This window comes from Eutrema salsugineum, unplaced genomic scaffold (genome assembly GCF_000478725.1).
Source record: "Eutrema salsugineum unplaced genomic scaffold, Eutsalg1_0 scaffold_12, whole genome shotgun sequence".
Classification (NCBI taxonomy): Eukaryota; Viridiplantae; Streptophyta; class Magnoliopsida; order Brassicales; family Brassicaceae; genus Eutrema; species Eutrema salsugineum.
The window spans coordinates 10,022,739-10,047,373 of record NW_006256895.1 but is presented as its reverse complement, the minus strand read 5'-3'; the positions used below and the strand labels follow the sequence as shown (position 1 = coordinate 10,047,373).

At 33.3% G+C, this 24,635-nt stretch overlaps 2 protein-coding genes, 1 long non-coding RNA gene, 1 other non-coding gene and 1 pseudogene across 4 annotated transcripts; 3 read left to right on the top strand and 2 right to left on the bottom strand.

Annotated features, from left to right (window-relative positions):
- The first annotated feature begins 5,480 nt into the window (after positions 1-5,480).
- LOC112089594 lies at positions 5,481-5,587 on the top strand. Its single transcript, XR_002901227.1, has one exon. It is a non-coding gene; the product is annotated as a small nucleolar RNA R71 (small nucleolar RNA).
- Positions 5,588-6,518: 931 nt separating this feature from the next.
- On the bottom strand, positions 6,519-8,375 carry LOC112089298. The gene is made up of 3 exons (XR_002900937.1): positions 8,102-8,375; positions 7,450-8,011; positions 6,519-7,313 (listed from the first exon to the last, which is right to left on the bottom strand). It is a non-coding gene; the product is annotated as an uncharacterized LOC112089298 (long non-coding RNA).
- Positions 8,376-10,112: 1,737 nt separating this feature from the next.
- On the top strand, positions 10,113-10,734 carry LOC18025750 (lachrymatory-factor synthase). Its single transcript, XM_006408806.2, has one exon. The coding sequence runs from the start codon at positions 10,213-10,215 to the stop codon at positions 10,711-10,713; it is 501 nt and encodes a 166-aa protein (XP_006408869.1). The 5' UTR covers positions 10,113-10,212; the 3' UTR covers positions 10,714-10,734.
- A 1,839-nt stretch (positions 10,735-12,573) lies between these two features.
- Positions 12,574-15,322, top strand: LOC112089210. Its single transcript, XM_024160191.1, has 6 exons — positions 12,574-12,737; positions 12,779-12,894; positions 12,962-13,313; positions 13,400-14,488; positions 14,569-14,788; positions 15,014-15,322. Exons 1-6 carry the CDS (start codon positions 12,574-12,576, stop codon positions 15,320-15,322), a joined length of 2,250 nt encoding a protein of 749 aa, XP_024015959.1.
- A 6,686-nt stretch (positions 15,323-22,008) lies between these two features.
- LOC112089303 lies at positions 22,009-23,560 on the bottom strand (annotated as a pseudogene).
- Between the last annotated feature and the right edge of the window lie 1,075 nt (positions 23,561-24,635).

Below are 24,635 nucleotides of genomic sequence, written 5' to 3'. Positions count from 1 at the left end.
AGCTTGTTTTAATCTCTGAATCGTCAATGTACATTGGCATTTTTTATTATGCATGGTATACAAGTACAAACATGGGCGAATATTTCCCTTCCTTGAGAAGATTAAGCTCCTTCTCTTGCAACACAGGTTTGGACATGAACCAGCTCAAGGACCAATAATAAACCAGGCTGCAACTTTCACCATTTTGTTTGAGACATTTACATAAATGAACCTTTATTTGTAAGGTATTACAAAATATTTTACATAAATGAACATTTATTTATAAGATATTACATAAATAAACCTTTGCTTATAAGATATTACATAAATAAATTTTATAAATATAGAAAACTCAATTAAATATTTCTCCATAAGAGAGAGTTAAATATAGAACTTACAGATTTGTTTTGAATATATATGGATTGAAATCAAAAGTGTACAGTATTTAGTTTATTTATTTATTAAAATATTAAAATATATTCTATTATTTAAAATAATCAGTCTATATATATAAAAAATCTATTTATACTTTTGAAATATTTTTCATTTGTATTTCATAATTGATGAATATCATTTTCGAAACTCAATTCAATTATTTTATAAAAAAAAAACTGAAATATGTTTTCAAAATTTAAATTATAATTTTACGGGTTTGTCGAAAAAATATTTTAGTAAATTACGAAATAGATTGAGTAGATGGGTTTGTCCACTTTGACAATCCCATATATAATTACTATTAACATAAATTATAGAATTTATTAACTAAAAATGATAGTTTGATCTCTAATAAAATATTTACAATTAAATTCTATTATAAATATATATTTAGATTCTAATCCATATTGATATATATATATTAACATCATATCACTTTCATATTTAAAACTACTAATAATTAAACCGCATAACAAAACTAGCTCAAACTCTTATTCGATAGATATATATACAAGTATATATCGGTTGTGTAATATTCATATATGTATTGTTATCTAATTATCATCAATTTTATTTATTTATATTTTTTGTTAAAGGTGTTTTTTCCCCCTCAATTTTAAAATTTAACCCAAAATTAATCAAAATTAAATTTAAAGACAATTTAAAAATCATTACCCCGCACAATGTGCGGGTTAATTTCTATTCTACAAAAAATAGGAAACAAGTTTTTATTGTGAAGATATTGGTACTGATTAACACAAGTTGAGTTCGTGTCAGCATTTATTTGGTCGGATATATTACCAAGATAGGGAGAAGAGTAAGAAGGAGAAGATTCTTCAAGTTATTTGGCGGGGATATAAGATTCTCGATTCTTCTTTATGGTCCTAGCATCATAGATGCTTAATTTTTCCACTTTGATGATTGTATATGTCCTCGTAAGTCGTAAGTTTATATAATTATTTATGAGGTTAAAAATCATATGTGTCATCATCACAGCAATTGTAATATGTGGCATTATCTATATTATTATTTATAAGGTTAAAAATTTTATGTGTCATCATCACAACGATACTCCGATGTGGTATTAATGAAAAAATATAATGTGATGTTTTAATTCATTTTGATAAGTCTATCATTAATCCTACGTGTACAAACCTAGACCTATCAAAATAAATTAAAAAGACACATAATATTCTTCTTCTTATATGTATATGTTTAGTTCTACATATATATATTAATAACCTCTTGGTATTCTTTAGGTGTTGCTCTGTTTTTTTTCCTATTTAGATGTTCAGCTTTAATGCTAATATCAATATAAATTGATTTTAATTTTGGTTTTCGTCACTTTAATTAGTTGTTTCTTTCGGCTAGCTATGCACATTATGATCATACTTTTCGTCATGTCCTATTTATTGTAATTATTAACGTATGCTTTTGTTGTTCTATTCTTTTAGGCTTCATCCCCCAAAGTTCTTTAAGAATTTACATGTAATATTGTAATAATAAACATTTTTTTCTACAGGTCACTGATTCCAATTTTTGCAATCATATCTTTAAATGGATCCAACACGTAATTGCAAATAAATCATTAAAAAAAAATTTTGTTTTACATGATTTTTTTTCCTTTTCTATTAAACAAATTTCCTTTTCCTTTATCTTTTTTTGTAATACTATCAATTAAATCAATTTTAGTTTTAAAAAATAAATTATTTTAGCCGACTAACCCTTTTAAATACATTTTCCTTTTACATTTTTTTCCCCTTTTCTGTTTTACAATTTTTTTTTTGTTTTTTATTTTAATATTCTAAATAGGAAATTTCATAGGATTTTGAGACTTCACAAAGTTATAAGATTAATTGTTATTTCTATTTTTTGTTTGTTCATTAAGTATGGTAATTTTCCTATATTTTTAGGTTACTCTTGCTTAGTATTGAGTAAATGATCTATTTATATATTTAAAATAAAATTTTAAGTTATTTTCGCAATTTCTCTATTTAACCTTCGAACAATAATAATAATTATAATTATAATCTTATAATATCTTGGTTATGATATCTCGTGGAATGATAAACTTGGGTTTAGATTATTATATTGGTTATGGGCTGATAAAGACATTGTCACTTGTGTTCATCATAATGAATACTGATATTAACTTTAAATTATCTTTATAATAATTTTTCACCAATCAAATTAAATTGATTTGAATTGGTCAAGTTTTCTTACTTGTGTGGCATACCTTTGATGCAAAAATATTCCACAACAAAATATCTTAGTGGATATATATATATATATATATTAACTATTAAAAACTAAATAATATTAAATAGTTGGACAGTTAATTTTTTTTTTCAAAAATAAAAGCCAGAACAGAGACACATATATTCATATATGTGACTTCCACAATTTTGAATTGTTGATATTTAACAAAATTTTAAAATATCTGGATTAGAAAAAATAAAACATTAAAATAAACAAATGACAACAAAATATGAAAATTGTAAATGATTTTTTTTTAATTATATATGCTATCATTAAATAAAAAGTAATTCTCAAAATGGTCCAAAAAACTAAATCTTCTAAAAAAACCCTCTTTTTCACAGAGACAAATATAACATGAGTTAAAACATCAAACACGATTAGTTCTAACTCTATTTCCTCCTCCATGGAAATTAAAAATCTCACAAAAACGTTCATTGATCGTCTCACGACTTCCACCGTTGTCAGAATTTCATCTGGAACTTGACGGAATCATCATCGTAGTTAGCAAATCTTCGCTCTGAGAAATCGAGCTAATCAAAACTTTATCTCCTTCAAACAATTTTCCAACTTCTTCAAAACCTTAATCGAAATCTCAAATTTTAAGGAAAAAAATGGGGGTTTGGGAAAAATTAAGGGGTTTTGAAAACTTTTGTGCTCAAGTTATAGGTTTTCAGCAAAAATCTGTTTTTTCTTGAATCTTAAATTATTTTGGAATTCTTTCCAAACTGCAAATCGTCAGAAATTCAAAATCCAGGTCTGAATTCTCAATTCTGGAAGGCATCCCTAATATTCAGGTATGATTCATGATGGTTTAGGAATGTCTTTCTGAATCATTAGACCTTCAGAAATACATTTAAAATGTTTATGTATTTATTGTTTTATATACCTACAAGTCTCAATAGTTTGTTTTAACTTTTAATCTTTGTATCATCGACTTTTTTTGACAGTTTTAATTATACATGTTTACATGGACAAGTCTTTCCGTGAGAAGTTTATTATGATGATTTTAGGAAACCTTTCTTAAAGCATTAAGAAACCTTATTGAATTTTCAATTCTGGAAGGCTTTCCTAATTTTCAGGAAAGAATTTGTAATAGTTTAGGAATGTCTTCCTGAATAATAAACCTTCAATGATCACACGTTTTAAATATGTCTTAAAGATTTCAAATGTATGAAATGTTTATGTATTTGTTGTTTAACCAACCTTTTCTCTTGATTTGATCGGATCTATGATATTTTGTGATGAATAAATATGATTGAATACCATTGAGAAGCAAGTAGGTTTGCAATGCTGATTCAGACTAAAATAAGTTGTTTACATTTAAATTTCAGACCAAACTACAGATTGTTAAACTTTTGGAATTGATGTCTAAATTTTCAATTAGGGAATCCCTCCCTAAATATTCAGGAAGGATTCATAATAATTTAGGAATGTCTTCATGAATCGTATATCTTTTGAAAACAATAAAAAAGAACAATAAGCAAGTGATCTATGTATTTTTTGACGACAATGAAGCCAAAATTGAAATTCCTGATGATTTACTGATAAAAGAATTGGTTGATCATGTTAAAGAGATAGTAAGAGAAATGTATGGTGATTCATACATATTGGAGAGAGACCTAAAGTTTTTTCAAGGTAAAGCAATTCTCAGCCCGATAAATGCAGACGTGGGATTAATAAACGAATACATATTGTCGGAAATACAAGGTAAACATAGTTAACACTTTATAAATATAGATATATGATCTTACACTTAAGCTTCAGATCGTTATTTTAAGTTATACTTAGTGAACTTCATTTAACATTTTTCTAGGTGAGGAACATATATATATTTTAGCTCAGACAGTATTGATATTTTTGATAAGGGCAAGATTGACAAAAAAGTCTACACCCAGTTGGTCTCAACTCCTTCTTTGGGAAGTGTGGTGATGGCATTGCAAAATCTCTTGGAGTTGTCTTCAACTCTCCCGGGAATAGCTCCATTGTGTCTCTTCATAAAGTCAGCTGTTTGGGTAACTTGGACGTCTAGCTTTTTGACGTGAGAAGATAAAGCTTCAAACTTCCCGTTCAGATCATTGTACATGCAGTCAACTTTCACGTTCATGTCTTTAGCTGCTTTCTCGTTTGTCATAACAAGCTGTTGGATAGACTGTTCAAGTCTTCCGATTAGTGAAGCTAGCTCGTTTGTTGTAACTCCCTGCTGTTGTCCAAATTGATTGTTGAATCTCATACCTTGATAGTTGTATGGTTGTCGCGGCTGAAAGACTCCAGTCCCTCCGAAATTTCCACCGTGGAACTTATTTTGGAAGGGTTTCTGCTGCGGGGGGTAGTGCTGGTCTTGAGGATTCTCCACATTTGGATTGCGGTAAGAGAGATTGTTGTAGTTTGCATTTCGGAAGTTGTTGTTAAAACCATTGTTAAAGAGATTCAGATATGGTGCTTTTGCTCCTACATAGTTCACTTCTTCTTCTTGAAAGGTTGGATTTGTGTGATCGGTATCACAAGGTCCTTCGTTTTCTACGCCATTTTTTGTCTCACAAGCATGGATTGGGCGATTATGGCTTTTTAAAAGCTGGCTCATCATGTTCTTCAACTCGGTTATCTCTTTGTTATATGTTCCAGTCTGCTTTGTCGATCGATCGTATTCCGAACAGTCATTGCTATTGGCTTGAGCTAAATTTTCGATGAGGGCTCTTCCTTGCGCTGTCGTCTTTTGTCCAAAATTTCTGTTGCTGGCTGTATCAAGTGAAAGTTTGTATTTTGTTTGCAAACCTCTGTAAAATGTGCTCAGCAGGCTTGATCCGGGAAATCCATGGTGAATGCAGTCACGTTCATACTCTTTAAAACGCTCCTAGGCTTCATAGAAAAAATCAGCCGGTCCTTGCTGAAAACTTGAGATCTTGGTTATCAGCAAGTTCGACCTTGACTTAGTATAGAAGTGGTTCAGAAAAGCAGTTTTATATTCTTCTCAGTTAGTGATTGATCCTGCAGGCAAAGATTTCAACCAACAGTGAGCTTTATCTGCTAATGAAAAAGGGAACAACTTACACTTTAAATAGTCTGCTGGAACTTGGTTTGTCCTCATCATACTGCAGATTTCTTCAAAGAGTTCAATGTGATCCATTGGATGTTCGGAAAGAACTCCATAGAACTGGTTTTCTTTCACCAAAGTCTATAACTGAAGTCTACTAATGAAGTTTGTAAATGAAGTCTACTAATGTTGTATAGAGTTTGACTCAAGTTAGAAAACATATACCAAGTCTGCTAGTCATTTCGTCGGTGTTCTCAGAATCTAATACCATTCTATTGAAGATAATTTAGAACGTTTGGGCCATGCATTATAAAAAAATAGCTAGTAAAAAAGGAGATAAGGGTTTCTTGATAACTAAATATTAAAAAAATAAAACTAAGTGGTGACTTACGGGTTTGCTTTCAAAAAATCAAGTATCACTTTCAGCGTTTGCTTAACACCAGCATTGTCAAAAGGATCATATCTATGATCTTGGACTATTGGGTTTGCAATGATTCTCTTTGTGGTGCTATTATTTCCTTGGAAATGAACTCTTCTGTGATGCAGCCAGCTTATGACTCCTTTCACTATTTCTCCGGGCCACAATATGAGCTGCTTCTCTTAGTTGTTTGCCTTTCTCCAGCTGAATCCCGACAAAATCAACATCACACTCTTTTGGGTCAACGAGCACAATACTTGGGTCCTGATTCTCTTTAACAACATCAGCTTCATTGACACTCTCACTAATCCCAACATTCATATTATCTTTAACAGGACCAGCTTTTTCTATCAAAATCACTCTGCATATTAATGTGTAAAAGTATGTATCAACAACTAACAACAACATCAAAACATTTATTAACATAATTGTCAACACTAAACATAAAACCAAAGTCTAGAAATTGGAAACATAAATTGAGAAAACAAATAAACATGTCCTCACACTAGACATCATTATTAGAAATGCTCAAATTCAGAAATAGTCCATGTTTATTTCATTATATTTTCAGTTTTTGTTTCCTTGATCTTGTTCTCATGTATGATATTTGTGTTTTCTGAGAGGGTTTGAGTCTAACCCCTTGTTCCTCTGGGATGGTGGCGTCCACATTCTTCTCATGGCTTGAGAGTTTCGATTTAGAATCTTCATTGTCTTTGACCTGCTCCTCTTCTTAAACATTCTTTCTCGAAGCGGCTTTCACCACCTCTACGGCTTGCTCAACTTTTTCTACCTTCTCGCTAAGGAGTTGGATCTGCTTTTCACAACCAGTTAGACCATTGAACATCTTCATAGAGAAGCTTTTGAAGCATTGGTCGAAGTGTGCTTTCATTGTAGCAACCAGTCCGACCCCATCCTGATCTATATGAAAGGCAACAGATGCAGAGTCTGTGCAGGCCCTCTTTCGGCTTTCTTCATCTCTGACACGAATCTCCTTTTGTTGTCCATCGATTTCTCTGCCTTGACAGTGTTTGCTTTCAGAGCACCAACAAGAAGCCAATTCTCTTTACTCCTCTTCCACGATTATTGAAACTATGCTTTGACAACATTGTGAACCTCCACATCTTCTTTCTCATCATCCCACACTGGTAACATATTGTCTAATTTCTTTATAACGCAGTTATGTATGTGGACCTAGAAAGAAATTAAAACACATAATAATAAGAATAAAGTCTACTAGTAAAGTCTACTAGTAAATTCTACTATTGAATTCTATTAAATCTATTTTTGAAGTCTACTAGTGAAATCTACTAAGTATAAAGAAAATTACCTGTTTTAGCATGTTCTCTTTGACGTACTTCTGGCCTCTTGATCCTTTGTAAGCCAGCAGCAGAAGAGTTGGGTTATTTGGCAATGGGTTAGCTAATTCAGCAGCATATTCTGGAGGAGCATATTAGATCCACACTTGGAGAGCTTGCACAAATCTATCGATAGAAATAGTCCTACTTAAATCCACTTTTTTCCTTCACAGAAGCCATCATATTCTAAAAACCTATTCTTCCCAATGGGTAGTTCTCAAAAGCTTCTAAATCCACCACTAATTTAGCCATGCTGACCCGTTGGGGGTGTACTGAGTTTCTGTGCTACAATGAAACCAGTGTAGATCCCAAGATATCCCAACATCAGTCTATTATACTGAGTCCATGATGAGCAAATAAAACAAGCTTCTATTATATCGTCAGTGCTTGGACCTAAGAAGTATATTAAAACCATAAGAAGTCTACTAAAATCTACAAATCAGAGAATGGTTGCGCATGAGGGAACCAGAGATACGCCGCGTGAGGGAACCAGCGTGATGAGATGCAACCGGCCGTGACGAGAGGCAACAAGATCTGCAAAAATATAATGTCACCAGTCGCGTTGAAAGGAGGAAAATAGAGGAAGTGTGATGTATATAGTTTCAGAATTACATATTCAATTACCATTTCGTTACACAAAATTTTCTGCAGCGATGATAGGCAATCGGCGGCAAATGCAGATCTGCAAACAAAAAATACTAAATTTCAGATCTGCACAATGAAGAGGAAGACAGGGGAATAGAGACGAAGGGGGGGGAGGGGGAAAGAAAACTTTCCTGTTCGGGTGGCGGACTGAAAATCGGCGACAGTGAGGAGGAAATCCGCACCGGCAAAGAAGAAAAACCAAAATCCTTCAAGAGTCGAAGGTTCATTGCCTAGGGTTTTGTTTTTTTTTTTGGTAAACTGTTTTTCTTTTGTAGAGTAAAATCCTTTATAGATGTCGGTACTATTTATCGATTAGGGGAATTTTTTTCAGTTTGGTAAATATTATTGGTTTTATTACGGTTAACATATTTTTTTAGATAGTTTTATCAGTTACGAGAAGTTTTTTTGGTTATGGTAACTTTTCTCGGTTTAGCAGACTTCATGTTACCTCTTACATTTGTTGGTTTTATTTTAGTTTAAATCTCAATTAAGATAATTTATTCGATTTTGCAGATTTCGTATGCTAACTCTAAGCCCTAAATAGAAAATTTTACACTCAATACTAAAAACCATAACTCAAAACTTATAAATATGAAAACAATAATACATATACATCAAAACTGTTCATATTTAATTTATGAATAAAAATTAGAAACCAAATTATTTTTTTATTTTTAAAAATTAAATTTTAGATTTAGCTACAAAGTATACTTCAGATGAAGTCTACAAACAAACTTTTCTATAGCATGCAATAGACTTCAAAAAATTATAACCGAGACTTCGGTTTTTTTTTATATACAAAATGTTATTGTAATTTTGCTATCCATTTGGATTATTTTTGCTTTAGTTGAATAAGAAGTTTATTTTTGCATTTCAAATGAAATTTTAGGTCATTTTTAAAAAATTCCTCCCTAAAAAAATTAAAAAATTGCTATAATGTCAAGAATTCCACTGGTACCACTTCATATAATTTATATTTCAAATAATAACAGTTGGCAAACGTATCAATATTAAGAGATTAAAAGCGTCCATATTTTTTCACTGTATTGGCATTTGGCATCATAGCATCAGATCTTAAATTTCAATTACCTTCTATCTTATTATATTCTCTCTTTCACATGGAGTAAACTTCAAGCTTAGAAAAATGGCAAGGTAAAGTGTAAGTTATGCTCATGAAGGTAAAAATCTAATCAAATTTGGCCCCTTCTTCACAATTTCTCAATCGCTACATGTCTCACTAGGTCCACGGCATCAACAAAAAGTATACTGCAAACAATTTGATGTTATTTACCAACTAATACCACCTAAGAAAACTCTTAAAAACTCTAGTGATGATATCATGAGAGTGACTGATTTGTATCATCAATAGATAGGCAATTGTGGAATTGAGATGACGAGATCAATTTTTATTTCTTTCATATTTTGTTTAATCATAAAAGACGATTGATTTTTGTTTTTTTTTCTCACGCTAATTGTTTTTCTTTTGAGTTTTAAGGTAATTATTTCTGTAGTGTTGTTTAGTTATTTTTCTTAAGAAAATTTTATTAAATCCATAAATTGAAAGAATTGCTATCGTAAGTTATATATAAATAAACTTTCAACTATATCGATTCAATAAGTCTAATACAAATGATTCTTCTTATTCAAATGTTATGGAATCTAAACTAATTGCTTGGATTTTATCATTTAGAAAAAATCACAAAATGCCTTTTTCATTGGATTTGTATTAGTAAGTTTTTTTAAAAAGTGCAAAGTACATTACTATGTAGTTATATTTTCCACCAAATAAAACACCATTTATGACATTATATCTTTTATATTCCCAAAAAGGAATAACAGTTACAATTGCTAAAGACATGGATATTATCAAAATCAAAAGCTAAGAGCATAAATTCTTCATATCTTTTACTCATGAGAAGAACCTTTACTATAAAATTTCACTCTCCAATTGTTAGTACACTTCCCATAAACACGAATTGTTCACATACGAGATTATTGCATAAATATAATATCATAATATTACACAATATCTTGTTTTCATATTTACTCTCTTTTTTTTTGTTTGTTTTGTTACCGATTCTCTCTTTAACATGGATAAAGCTTCAAACCCAGAAAAATGGCAAGCCAAAGTGTCAGTTACGCTCAAAAAAGCAAAGCCCAACGAAATCTGGCCTTTCTTCACCGATTTCTTTAACTTCCATAAATGGCTTCCAACGGTCACCACGTGTCACGGCGTCCACGGCATCAACGGTGAACTCGGCTGCATCAGATTCTGCTCCGGCTCCTCTATACGGTCCATCGGCGTAGAATCCACCGTGGGATGGTCTAAGGAGAAGCTGGTGGCCGTCGATCCAGTGGAGCGTTTGTTGACATACGAGATAGTGGAAAGTAACATTGGATTCGAGTCTTACGTCTCAACGGTGCAAATATTGCCACGTGACGATAGTGGAGACGCTGAAGGTTGCGTGATTGAATGGGGTTTCACCGTTGATCCCGTTGGAGGGTGGTCTCTAGATGATTTGGTGAAGAAGTATGAGAAAGCACTTGGAGTAATCGCTAAGAACATGGAAGAGGCTTTGACAAGAACATGAGTCTTCTAGGAAAATTTGTTGAAAAGCTAAATACCAAGAATGTTTGTTCAAAAGACATCAATAAAAATAAACTTTAAGATGATCAACTTCAGAAAAACAAAAAATGCGGCTTATTTTTCAAGTTAGGGATAATTAGCTCAAAAACTTGTGAAGAATAGCTATGGATTTGATGAAAATTAGTCGCGTAATATTTGGCACGCTTTTCAGACAATTTTATTCTTAGTAAAAGAAATAGATAAATCTATGATATTTATTCTGACATACATATGTTCACCCCAAAGAAATAGATAAATTATGACTCAGTTGAGTAATTTCGGTGTTGAGAAGACGGTTTCATGTGGTGGTAATGACCATTAATTATCTCATTGATGGTTGTGGAGAGTACCACAATCGGCACAAAAATAGTTGTTTTGGTATTTGCCATACTGGAAGAACCATCTATTACGCCATAATCTGGATTTCATGCATATTTAAAAAAAAAAAAACAAATTGACATCATCATGAACACTGTTCTAAATGTGAAAGAGAAGATGAAAGATAATCTAAAAGTCCAGATTAGGCTTGCCAGATTTTTGTTTTCAGAAAGACCTCCATGGAACGGCAAACGGAAAATCACTTCCCCGTTAGATGCACCTTCAAAGGAGGAGTTCTTCGAATATAAAATTATCAGATGGATATGCATCTAACCTTTGTAATTATATTGATATTGGAGAATGAAAGTTTTGTGGGGTGAAGAGTCATTATTGTCACATTTTCATGCAACACCTCCTTCCATTTGCATTTGCTAGTCTTCTATTTAAAACGTCCACATACAGAGCTATTATAGATACATTTACAAATATTTTTTACTTAATTTTTACTTTTCTTTTGTCAATTATGGAAGAATTGGTGCCTTATTCCAAGATTTATGTATTTGATCACTTACAGTTGATCATATTCGAGTTTTTGGAATAGCAAATACCGGTTATCCATTGCAATCTTAAAAAAATATTTCCATCAACTATATTTTATGTTATAGAATATCTTCCAATTTATTTTCCTGGAGTAGCAGCATTTGGTGGGCCAGTTATATATCGATGAATGTATCCTTTCAGTGTTTTAAAAAGCATTCTAGGCATCAACAAACCATGATGATTATCTCTCTTAGGTGTTAGCATTAAAAGTCGTTCTTATTAAGCGGTCTAGACGGCTGCCTAGGCGGTCTTAGGTGGCTGTAGGCGGTCTTAGATGGCTCTAGGCAGTTGATTAAAATCTTAATCATTTAACATTTTTGGGTGCTGTTTTGGAATTTTCAGCTACATATAATTAGATTTATAAGTTTTATTTTGGGAAAAAAACTTAAAAAACCCTCAATTATTTAATATTTGCTAGTTTCCCACCTGAACTATTAGCGTTGCCAGAAAAACATATGAACTAATTTTTTGGTCCGAAAGAAAACCCAACATTGTTTTAAATTCTATTTTACTGCCCACGGTTTAACAACTGTTAACAAGACTAACGAAATCGTTTAACTGCGTTAATCTTCTATTACACGTGCTAATTAATCGTTGTAGAATTACATTTTTATCCTCATAACAGCTTCAAAATCAATTTAGGGGAAGAGAATTAGAACCCTAATTTCATCTTCTCTTCAATGTTTCTCAGATTTTAAAAAGAAATAGAGAGAAGCCAAAGCTCAGGTTCTGTAGCAGGCAACGTGAATGCGCGATGGGGTTCTGTCTGTAAATGTGGGAGGTCGACAATCATTCTGAAATCATGGACAAACGAAAATCCGGGTAGAGATTTAACAAATGTGAAGCTCATGAGTTCCTATTGTGGGTCAATGAAGAAAAGCCGAATGGTTGGCAAAAAGTTAGCTTAATGGAGGCGAGGGATGAGATTCTGGTGAAGATAAACAAGAAGAAGTTGATGGTGAAGATAAACAAGAAAAAGCTGATGGTGAATATAAACAACAAGAAGCTGATGGTGAAGAATCTAGTAGTGAAGATTCTGATGGTGGTGATTAACCAGATGAAGCAGTCGATGTAGGTGAAGATCCTGTAGAGGAAAAATCTGGTAATGCTAGAGTGGTGGCTTTTATGGAGGAAATCCGACAGCAAGAAATGCGTTCTGGGAATACTGAGGTTGCAGTAGAGGTAAATAATGCTGACATGAATGGTACTGATGGTGAAGCTGTGGCTGGTGATGACATAGATGAGGATTAATTTGAGAGACAATGTGTGGATCCTGAGCATCCTGATTTTTGCAGTAGATACAAATGAAGAATGGGAAACTTTCAACCATGAGGAAACAGTCAGATCAAGAAAGACATATTCGAAAGAGAAGCCTCCCTATCTGTGGTTAATGCAAACGTTTAATAATGGAGAAGAGTTCAAAGATCAGCTTCTGCGGTATGTCTTGAAAACAAACTATGATGTGATATTGGATAAATGGGAGCGTAATAGGCTTGCAGCTATTTGCACGAATGAGAAGTGTGATTGGAGAATTTACTGCTCTTTTGAGAAGCCTAAACATAAGTGGATGGTGAAGACTTATGTTGATAAGCACAACCACGGCAAAAATTCGAAAGCTAGAATGTTGAAGCAAGGAGTTGTAGGAAGGTTATTCAAAAATGAAGCGAAAAGAAGACCAGGGCTAAAGTGGACTGATATTAAGGATGCGATCATGTTGCGGTATACTCTATCAGTTTTGAAGTGGTTTGCCAGAAAGCACGAAGAATTGCTTTGAATTTCGTGATAGAAACTCAGCAGGATCAGTTTGCAATGCTCTGGGATTATCAGAAAGAACTCCATCGGTCTAATGAAAGGATACATGCAGAGATTACCACCATTCCTCTACATGACGGTAAGCAAAGGTTTGATAAGTTTTATGTATGCTTTGAGCCGCTTAGAGAGACATGGAAAAGGGTTTGCCGGCCTATTATTGGTCTCGATGGAGCATTTCTGAAATGGGAATTGAAAAGAGAGATTTTGGCAGCTGTTGGAAAGGATGCGGATAATAGGATCTATCCCATAGCCTGGGCTATAGTTAAAGTGGAGGATAATGAATTATGGAGTTGGTTTGTTGATAAGTTGAAGGATGATTTGGATTTAGGTTTCGGCAATGGGTTTACCATTATCTCGGACATGCAAAAAAGGTTGATTAATGCTGTGTCAGATGTCTTACCTAATGCAGAGCACCGCCATTGTGCTAGACATATTTCTGCGAACTGGAAGAAAGTGTATGGTGAGTATGAGCATGAGCAGTATTTTTGGCCAATTGTATTTAGTGGGTCTGAAGGAGATTATCGGTACAACATGGCCGCTTTGGAGAAGTACGATAAATTTTCACATGAAGACTTGAAAAAAACAGAACCGAAGACTTGGTGTAGAGCTTTCTTTAGTAGTCATGCTGCTTGTGAGGATGTTTGCAACAACTTATCAGAGAGCTTCAACAGAACAATCAAAGATGCAAGGAAGATGCCTGTGATTGACATGCTAGAGGAAATAAGGAGGCAGACCATGAAGCGGATATCAAAAAGGGGTGAGAAAGCAAGGAAGTGTATAACAAGGTTTGCACCACATGCAATGGAGATATTTGAGGCAAACTGTAAGATGAGTAAGTTATGCTCGGTGATAAAAAGTGGTGAGAACTTGTTTGAGGTTGTCGAAGGCCGTGGAAGCTTCACTGTGAATCTCTTATATAGGCATTGTGCTTCTAACCAGTGGAACATCACAAGAATACCTTGTCCTCATGCCATTCACGTGATAACTGAAAACAACCATGATCCAGAAGAGTGAGTTTAAATGTTTAAGTTCTTTTCATTTTTAAATTGTTTTCGTGACATCGAACTAACTCTACTATATTATGCTGCAGCTACATAGATAAATACTTCTTGACAACTAATTGGATAGCAACCTACATGGACAACACCGCACCAGTGAATGGAGATAGGTTGTGGGAGAGGACAGGAAAAGAACCTATCCAAATACCAGACAAAAGGAAATCAAGAGAGCGTCCAAAGAAGTATGCTAGGATATTGGAGGCACATAAGTCATCATCTCAGCCTCATAAAGTCATTCGGCATGGAAGAACGGTGACATGTTCTAATTTTCACAGGACTGGGCATAATAGAGGTACTTGTACCTCAGGAGCAGTCGAAGTAGCTCCTAAACGGAAAAGAGGGAGACCTTGAAAGGATGAGGTAAGCATCGAGTAATGTCTGAGCTTGTTTCTTGGTTGTTTCTTGTTTTTTGAGTTGCTTGATAATTCAGGACTGCTTGTTTGTTGTGTTTGAGTTGCTTGGTTTATTTTGTGACAGAATGATGATCCATGGAGTATCCAGAATGCACCTAAAAGGTATAAAGCAGCTCAAAGTCAGTCAACACCAACTGTTTCTGCAAGCCAATCTACTCCAAATGATCCATCTGCAACCGCTCCACCTGCAGTTGCTGGTCCAAGTGCACCAAAACGAGGCAGTGGTCATCCTCGGGGTAGTCGTAACAAGGTTCATGACAATGGTGGTGGCAGAGGTCGTGGATCCCAGCCTCCTTCTCCTAGACCCCCAATCTGTTTTATGTCTCCTTGGAATAACCAAGTATTCGATGTATGGCACCCTGACAACCCTTAGAACCATTCTGAGATCTTATGTTTTACCTATCGAGGACCATTCTCAAGTTTTTTGGATTGTTGTGTTGGTTTATTCGACTTTAGGGATGCATTTTGGTTGGATATTGTCTCTTGTTGAACTACTTTTGGAATGCATTTTGGTTGGATATTTGTCTCTTGTTGAACTAATTTTGGTATGAATGTCAAACTTGTTGAACTACTTTTGGCATGAATGTGAAACTTGTAGACTTTGTTATGAAAAACTTGTGAAACTAGTCTGATTAATAAGTAGAAAGATGATATTACAAAGAAGAGAACACAACAAAGAACACAAGAAAATAACACAATCCATGATCAAACTACAACAATAGCAACAAACAAGATCACACCTACTCCAGCTTTTTAATTGCAAGGAACATGCCCACAACAACAATGAAACCTCCCCAAGAGATAACCATGAACTAACGCAGTAATTTTTCCCTCTTTGAATACCATCACTTTTTCTTCAAGCATTTTCTTCTCTTCTTCAAGCTTTTTCTTCTCCTCTTCAAGCTTTTTCTTCTCTTCTTCGATGCAACAATCCGAATTAACAGATTTCGGATTCACTGTTACTGTCCCACTCATAATTTGGTTATTAAACGTTTTTAAAGACTTTTTCAGTACCTTGACATCCTCTTTCTGTCGATGAATCTCATCCCTCGCCTCCAGTAAGCTAAATTTTTGCCAACCATTCGGCTTTTCTTCATTGACCCATGATAGGAACCCGTGAGCTTCACATTTGTTAAATCTTCTACCCGGATTTTCGTTTGTCCATGATTTCAGAATGATTTTCGACCTCCCACATTTATAGACAGAACTCCATCGCACATTCACGTTGCTTGCTACAGAACCTGAGCTTTGGCTTCTCTCCATTTCTTTTTCGAATCTGAGAAAATTTGAAGAGAAGATGAAATTAGGGTTCTAATTCTCTTCCCCTAAATCGATTTTGAAGCTGTTATGAGGATAAAAATGTAATTCTACAACGATTAATTAGGGAAAGCGGCCGATTCGTGCCTCAACTGCACCTTCTGGTACCGATTAGTGCATGTACTTTGTTGCTGTGCCTACACATGCCCGAACTATGCAAAATGTGAATATTCATACCTGAACTCAAATTTTTTTGGCCGATTTATGCATTGACTCTTACTCCGTTAGTCAACTCCGTTAAATTGTTAACGGATCTGACTCATATGCCATGCTGGAATCCCCGTTGGAACAAGAATATGATGCGACGTCGTTTTGAATAATTCTAAAAAAAAAAATTTGCAGCTTCCAGGAATCGAACCCTGAACTACTCTCATTGACCAAATGTACTAATCAATTATCTGTTGCACGCTTAAACAATATAAACAATCGTACACCCATTATTAAAAAAAAATAATACATTGCGAAGATATCACCATCGCGACTCAGATCGTCCAATACCAACGAATCAGACTTCTTCTTTGATGAATCGTTCGCAAAGCTGTAGGAAGAAGCAAAACTGTGAAATCAGCGGCAGAAGAGTTGGTTTAGAGCGCCATCATCCATGGAGGATTCCTTGATTTATACCTCCGGCTTTGTTTCCCTCAACCCAAATCCGATTATTTTTTCCCACTAGAAAACGAAGACGAGATTAATCCTCAGATCTGATTATACGTCGACGAATGCGAGCAAAGTGTCTGATTTTGGTTTTGGAAAAAATAGCTCTCATATTAACACAGACCTCGATGAAGAAGATGAATAATCAATAAGTGGTGTGGGATCGTTTAAATTGTTTAAGCGTGCAGTAGATTATCAATTAATACATTTGGTCTACTGGTTTCTGGGCTTAGTTAAATGGGAATGGTTCAGGGTTCGATTCTTGGAGGCTGCAAGTTTTTTTGTTTTTTTTTAATTATTCAAAACGACGTAGTATCATATTCTTGTTCCAATGGAGATTCCAGCGTGGTATATGAGTCAGATCCGTTAACAATTTGACGCAGTTGACTAACGGGTTAAGAGTCAATGCATGATTCGGCCAAAAAATTTGAGTTCAGGTATGAATATTCACATTTTGCATAGTTCGGGGATGTGTAGGCACAACAACAAAGTACAGACACTAATCGGTACCAGAAGGTGCAGTTAAGACACGAATCGGCCGCTTTCCCCGATTAATTAGCACGTGTAACGGAAGATTAACACAGTTAAACGATTTTGTTAGTCTCGTTAACAGCTGTTAAACTGTGGGTAGTAAAATAGAATTTAAAACAATGTTGGGTTTTCTTTCGGACAAAAAAATTAGATCTATATTTTTCTGGCAATGCAAATAGTTAGGTGGGAAACTGACAAATATTAAATAATTGAGGATTTTTTTAAACTTTTTTCCCTTTTGTTATCATAGAAATACATAATGCATGTTTTTTCTAGTTTTTATTTATGACTTAATATTTTTTATCTTCAAACTAATGTTTTTTTGTTTAATTCGAATATATGATATTTTTTAATGTTTTAAATTTGATATTTATCAGATGTATTTTGGTTTTTGTGTGTAACTTATACTTTCAATCTATTTTTTTTTATAATATTAAAATTTTGTTATTTATGACTAACCATAGTATTTCATATGTTTCACTCTATAAAAATATATATAACATAGTGATTTATTTTGTAAACGCCTAAACCACCTAAACTAAATCTAAATCTCTAAACTCTAATCTGTAAACTTAAAAAATATTAGAAATAAAAACTAAACCCTAAACATTAATCCCTAAACCCTAAATTCTAATAAAAGATATATATTTTTATGTTTAGGGTTACCAAATTAGAATTTAGGGTTTACGGATTAATGTTTAGGGTTTAATATTATGTTTGGGTTCACTATTTCTAATTTAGGGTTTAGTTTTCCCCCATTAGAAAAGAAAATTTAAAATGTACTATTTTGATAAATTACCTTCAGTAAAAATTATTATGTAAAAAATCTGTTTATCAAAAATAAATTATAAATAAATTTAATATTATGTTTGGGTTCACTATTTTCAATTTAGGGTTTAGTTTTCCTCCATTAGAATTTTTTTTTAAAATGTGTTATTTTGACAAATTATCTTAATTAATTTAATTATTTGGATTATTTTCATTGGTTAAAATAAGAAGGAGTAAATAAAAGAATTATTTTAATGATTAGTTCGATTTTTTATTTGAAATATATTAAATTATTAATTTTTTGTGATAAAAATATCAACTTACCTTAATTATTTGATTGAGATAATATTGATTTTTATTTTAAATCAGGTGGTATTTTTTTATTGGTCAGAAAACAAGGGGATGAGTAAAGAGGTTCACCCGTAGAATTGTTATATTTTAACAAACTGTAATGATGTTTTGGAATGTGAGAGTTACATATATAATTCTCTTTTTTAGTTGTTAACGTATTTATTGTATGTATTTTTGCTAATGTGTTTCCTGAAATCAAATTCTTCATGTCTTCCCTGAAATTAGCTTAATATTATAACTAAAAAAACCCGCTGTCCCCGAGAATATGTCAGGATTCCCAATGGTTTCTCGACCAACTTTAGGTGATCTGGAGACAGAAAAATCGTTAGAAATCATGCCGCTTCCTGACGACAACAGAATTATTTTACATACATTTAATAAATGTTTTGAAATTGATTTATAACATTTGATTTTAGATTTATTGGAAATCTCTGCGGAATTCCTGTCAGATTTCTGACCCGTTTAAGGTTTTGAAACCTCAAGTTGCAAAAAATTTTCAAATGCATACACTACTTAGGGTTAAAAATGATGGTACCAAAGTTATTAAAATATAGAAAAAAACTCCAAAACTATCTAATTTCTTATACCCTATGAAAAATCCGAAAGTCTTTAAGTATAAGAACTACTGTATGTTTGTTTATAAAATATTAAGCTCGTTGTCAAGCTGATTTATGTAAAACACGATATATGTTGGTTCATGTTGATTCATTAAGTTTTCTGTTATACATTAAATACCTTATAAACTTGTTAATCGTACATTGTTAAAAAAACTTCAATTAAAATTCTTTATCCTAAATGGTTGGAAATTCGTCGAAAATTTCTGATAAATTTTTGACAGACATAATTAATTGATCAGAATTCTGTCGGGATGTAAATTATCCTACATGGCTTATACTTAGTGTTTTTCGGATGTTTTAGATTCGAAAAACAGCCCTTTTACCAGCTAATCACAAATAACATAGATTTTTTTTTTTTTTTTTTAAATGTAGGACCGCGAAAATCCGATTGAAATCACGAATAGAAAATAGCAATATTATAAACGATATGTTAAGGTAAGAGATTAAAACGAGAGTTAGAAAACCAATTGAAAACAGACGAAAACACGGAGTCAAGATATGATCTCTTTCCTTAACTCAATAAATTGTCCGTAATGTGTGACAGTTTGTTGCGATTTTTGAATCCCAAGATACAACCGTGATGAGACTATTACGCAACACCCGTAATAGAATCTGCGAACTAAATACTACGCTATAGCTCTCGAGACACTTACGATATTAAGACGAGAGGAATTTGCTGGAAAGAATTATTTGCTGTGTGTTTGGTGTATTCGAGAATTCGATTATGATTCGATGATGTAGAATGAGAGAAGAGGGCGTCTATTTATACTGGAAAGTTCAGCTTGATCCGCAAGGAATAAGCTTTGGCGAAAAAGGAATATTCACGAAATATTCTCCTTTTTCTGCAAGTAAAAGGAATTCGAAAATCTTCCGTTATTATCTGGACGCAATCTTTTATTTCCTAAGATTTATCCTTTCAATATGCAAAAAATATTTCGCAGGAACTAAGAAGCCCACGACCCACACCCAGCTATATAGAGCCCAAGAGCCCTAAGAGCCAACTAAAAAATGCAACGAGCAACGAGCACGAGCCCGGCGACGGCGGCGGCGGCGGCGCGCGTATGTGTTTTTGCATAATGCTCTTTTACTTCCACAATGCTGTTGACCCTTATTGTGAGAAGGCCATATATATATAAGAGATTTTTCTCCTTGGTGAGCAATGTGGGACAAATACACTTCCACTAAACTTCCACTTTTAGTTATAGCCAATAGGAACATTTCATTTCCATAGGCTCAAACCTAAATCTCAAATGAATTTATAAGGCCCATTTACTTATTAAACTTCATTTCTTATTCACACACAAACTCAATATTATAAGTCCAAATGTTTATTAATATTGGGTTCCAACAAAAAAATTCATCAGAAAACCAGTCCTCTGTCCACCAGAGCTAGCTGCCGCCGATCCTTCTCTCTTGTATGTTCTCTTCTTCCTCTTTTCCAAGTCTTGATATTTTTGCTCAAATTATGATTATTACGGTTGGATTTATCAATTTCTGTTAAATCCAGTTAATATGAAATGAAAAACTGTCGCGATCAACTAAAAAAGATGGCTGCCATAGATTAGGTTTGCAAAATCGTTTTTGTCGCTAGAAAAAGATCAACGACAAAATAAATATTTTGGCTCTCTTTGAAATATATGCAAAAAAGACTAAAAATGAGTGATTGGTGATTCGAACCGAAGATATTTTGTTTAGAATATTAACACTAACCCACTAAGCAAAACAACTGGAAATGGCTGCTAGACCCTTTTGTTCTGGGAGGAATAGCCTCTCATTTTTTTTATCACTGTATAGTGTTATACTACATCGTTATGCTGATATATTTTCTTAGGAAAAAATAGTTAACCATTCAATATTGTTAATTTTTATATTAATTAAATAAAATTAATCTCTAATTAATCTCTGATTTGTTTGTTAGGTGCTAGGCGGATCTCGACCGCCCGACAAGCGCCTTGAACATTGGTTTTATATAATAATTTTAAACTTTCAGAGCGTCTGGGAATCCAAAAGACCCTAAACCCCATCTATAAAATCAACCATTACTTGCCAAATCTGTTTTCTAGCTGAGAGCCTTTCTGACAAGTTCACGTCAATCTAAACCCCATCTATAAATCATCCATTTTCTTGTCCTCAAGTAAGCAGAACCAAGCACGAGGAAGAGATCTCAAAACGTGGGTACTCTCAAATATTCAGTTATCATCCCTTAAGTTGTGACATCCAAACCACATTAAACATAACCTGATCAGAACATTCTCTCTTCTCTCTACAGTTCTATCACGAGCTTCACAAGCATGGTCCAAACACTGAATCTAAAAATTACAAAAAATCTTAAACTCACGTCATTTGATTGATTCCTCTATGGATCAATCGATCCATGCCAATGAATCAGATCTTTTAAAGTAGAGAATGGTCTTTTAGTTCTTCACTTGTCATTGTGTTCATTGTTTTAAGTAGATTTGATCATCTAGTTTATGGTCTTAGGATTAATATATTCATCAAAATATTAGTTTATATAAAGTACTATGACAAACTATCCTTAATCAACAAGAGTTTGTACTAAGGCGATTCAAGTCATAAATTGCACAATGCCAATATAACATTCTTTATAAAAATTTGAAGCACTTATATGAATCAGTTTCTAATTTTTTTTTAATTAATATTCTTCATATATGAACATATGAAACTAGTGGCAGATCCAGAAATTTTTTTAACCGGGATAAGAACATAATTATAATATGAATATTTAAAATTAATCCTTATAAAAATATAAAACTCTTACAAAATCATTCTACCTTATAAAATCATTCTATGATCTTTTATCTTAAAATCTTTTCATCACAGACTCATTTGTAATAGTTTGGAATACACCTTTCTCGCCAAAACAAATTAAACAATCATTCAAAAGTTGATCTCCCATCTAATTGAGTCGATCTGTGTTCACGGTCTTCATTGCTGAAAAACATCTCTTCACAGTTGTAATAGCAACAGAAAATCAAAATCAACTTCAAAAGCCTATAAACTAAAGGAAATGACATATCTTTTCGGTTTTTCACCAACATACGAGCAAGTTCTCCAGGATCTTGTAAACGAGTAAATCTTTCATCACTTTGAACATTATCAATATAAATATTTAGTTGTTGCTCAAGAGATATGCACTCTCCAGAACTAAATTCGGATGGGTAGAACTTCGATAACCTTATAAACTTTGACTGGTCAAACTGAGAGAATGAATCGATTGGAGATAAAGAACCAATGCAAATAAGCTATTCAGTATTCACCTTATTAAAGTGATCAATGAAATCCTGAAGCTGCAAATCCAAAACAGCATATAAGCAATTGACCTTATAGTGATATTCATTTGTCACTCCTTTTTTTCTTCTTGGCTTCCTTGGGTTAGTAAAATTTCCTCATTTTCAATATCATATTTTTTACAAAAGGAAGAAACTTTCATCATGAGAGAATTCCATCCATCATTCTTAAACTTCTGCAGCTGTCTCTTAGTTGATTTCACCAATGACATTGTATTCAAAATCTTTTGATCTCTCTTTAGCAGGACCATGGACAAACTATATGTGAGTCCTAAAAGATGTACCATCAAGTGTAAATAGAACACAAAATCAAAGCTATTAACATATCTCTAGAGACCATGTGCTTGACGTCTTTTTGAGTCTTCTATGTCATTATTTTGAACATACTCAAGCAACTAAATGATAGAAGAAAAAACCTCAACCAAATGCAATACAGTTCTATAGTGAGAACTCCAACGAGTATTCCCTGGTCTTCGAAGAGAAACATCTTAGTTTAACCCTTTCCCAGTATTGCGTTCACCATCATTAACTTCTTCTCAATCGTTCCTCTTTGACTCTCTTGAAGCATATGTTTCCTTTTACATGAAGCTCCCATCACATTCAACAACAGATAAATCATATCAAAAAGATCTCCAAGATCAAAATGTTTTTTGGCAACTGCCACTACAACCAGTTTAAGATGATGAGCAAAACAATGGACATAATATGCTGATGTGTTTTCCCTTGAGATTAGTGATCTCACCCTTTATATTATTTGCGATGGCATAACCTTATCCTCTCACATTTTAAATTCTTACTTCATACTTAGCAAACACAGAATCAATAACATACTTCAAAGATGCTGAAGGTGTCTCGCTCACATGAGTAATACTTATGATTCTCTCTTTGACTATTCCACTTTTATCAACAAATCGAAAACACTACTGCTTCCTTATAAGAAACATATGCAGACTCTTCTACCAAAAAACCAAATACATCATGATCAATTTCTTCAATAATAGTTTTGACTACCTCTTCTGCAAAAAAAAAATGCACAATATCTTTCTAAATCTGCGGAGACGTCATCTGATTGTTTCCATGAGCATTTTTTAAAAAAAATCTCACTCACAACTTTGTTTTGTTCAGCAGTGTATTTCAAGAGTTCCACAAATTTACTGTTATTAGCAGTTTCTTCTTTCTCTTCATGACCACGAAATGGTAACCCTTATCGCAACAATAGAAGCATCAATAGAAGCATTTAACCAAACTTGATACTCATTCTTTTTAATATCATCTTGTTTATGCAGAGCATGCACGATAGACTGGATTTGCTTCATCAAGTTTTCACACTTCGTTATTGCATGGGAAAACGGCTTATTCCCCCACGAACTTTATGTTTTCTGAAAATCTATACACGTTGAACCATGCCTATAGCTACATGAATTATTGAAATGCGGCCAGTTTCACCAAAACCGTAAACGATGTGAGATTTCCGTCAATGTTTAATGACGTGGCTGACACGTGGCATACCGGTTTAATATGGTATATGATTTGGTCGGATTTTTGTTTTTTTAATTACAGCTGCCCTAAACAATGTCGTTTTGATGGTTTTTTTTTTTAAATGCACTCTTAGAGTTTCGAACACATAAACATCATGTTAATTACTTTTTATCTTACCAACTCAGTTGAAGACATTTTTTAATTAAAATTATCTAAAAGTATTTATATAGATATCCCTTGTATTATTTCTCTCTTTGCAAGATATTTATTGATCTTGGGTTTTGCGTGTTGAGCGATTACAAGACGGAGACGCAAGGCCAAATCCGCCGCTGCTGGATCCGACAGATGTTGTAGTTTATGGTGCTTCATTGACAACAAAAGACAGAGTCAGTCTTATTGGAAAATTGAGGTGGTGGAGACAATTTGCAGGAAGGTGGTTATGGAGACAATATGGCTTCCAACATTGACGTCGGTTTTTTGCAGGAAGCTTGAGTGCCAAGCAGTGTTAATAATTTGTGGAAGAAAGTGGGACGATGATGATGATGAGACCTGCAGAGAGAGAAATAGTAATGGGATATCTATATAAACATTATTAAATAAATATAATCAATTAATGTCTTTAGCTCAATTAGTAAAGTGTTATGCTACTAACTTAGATGTT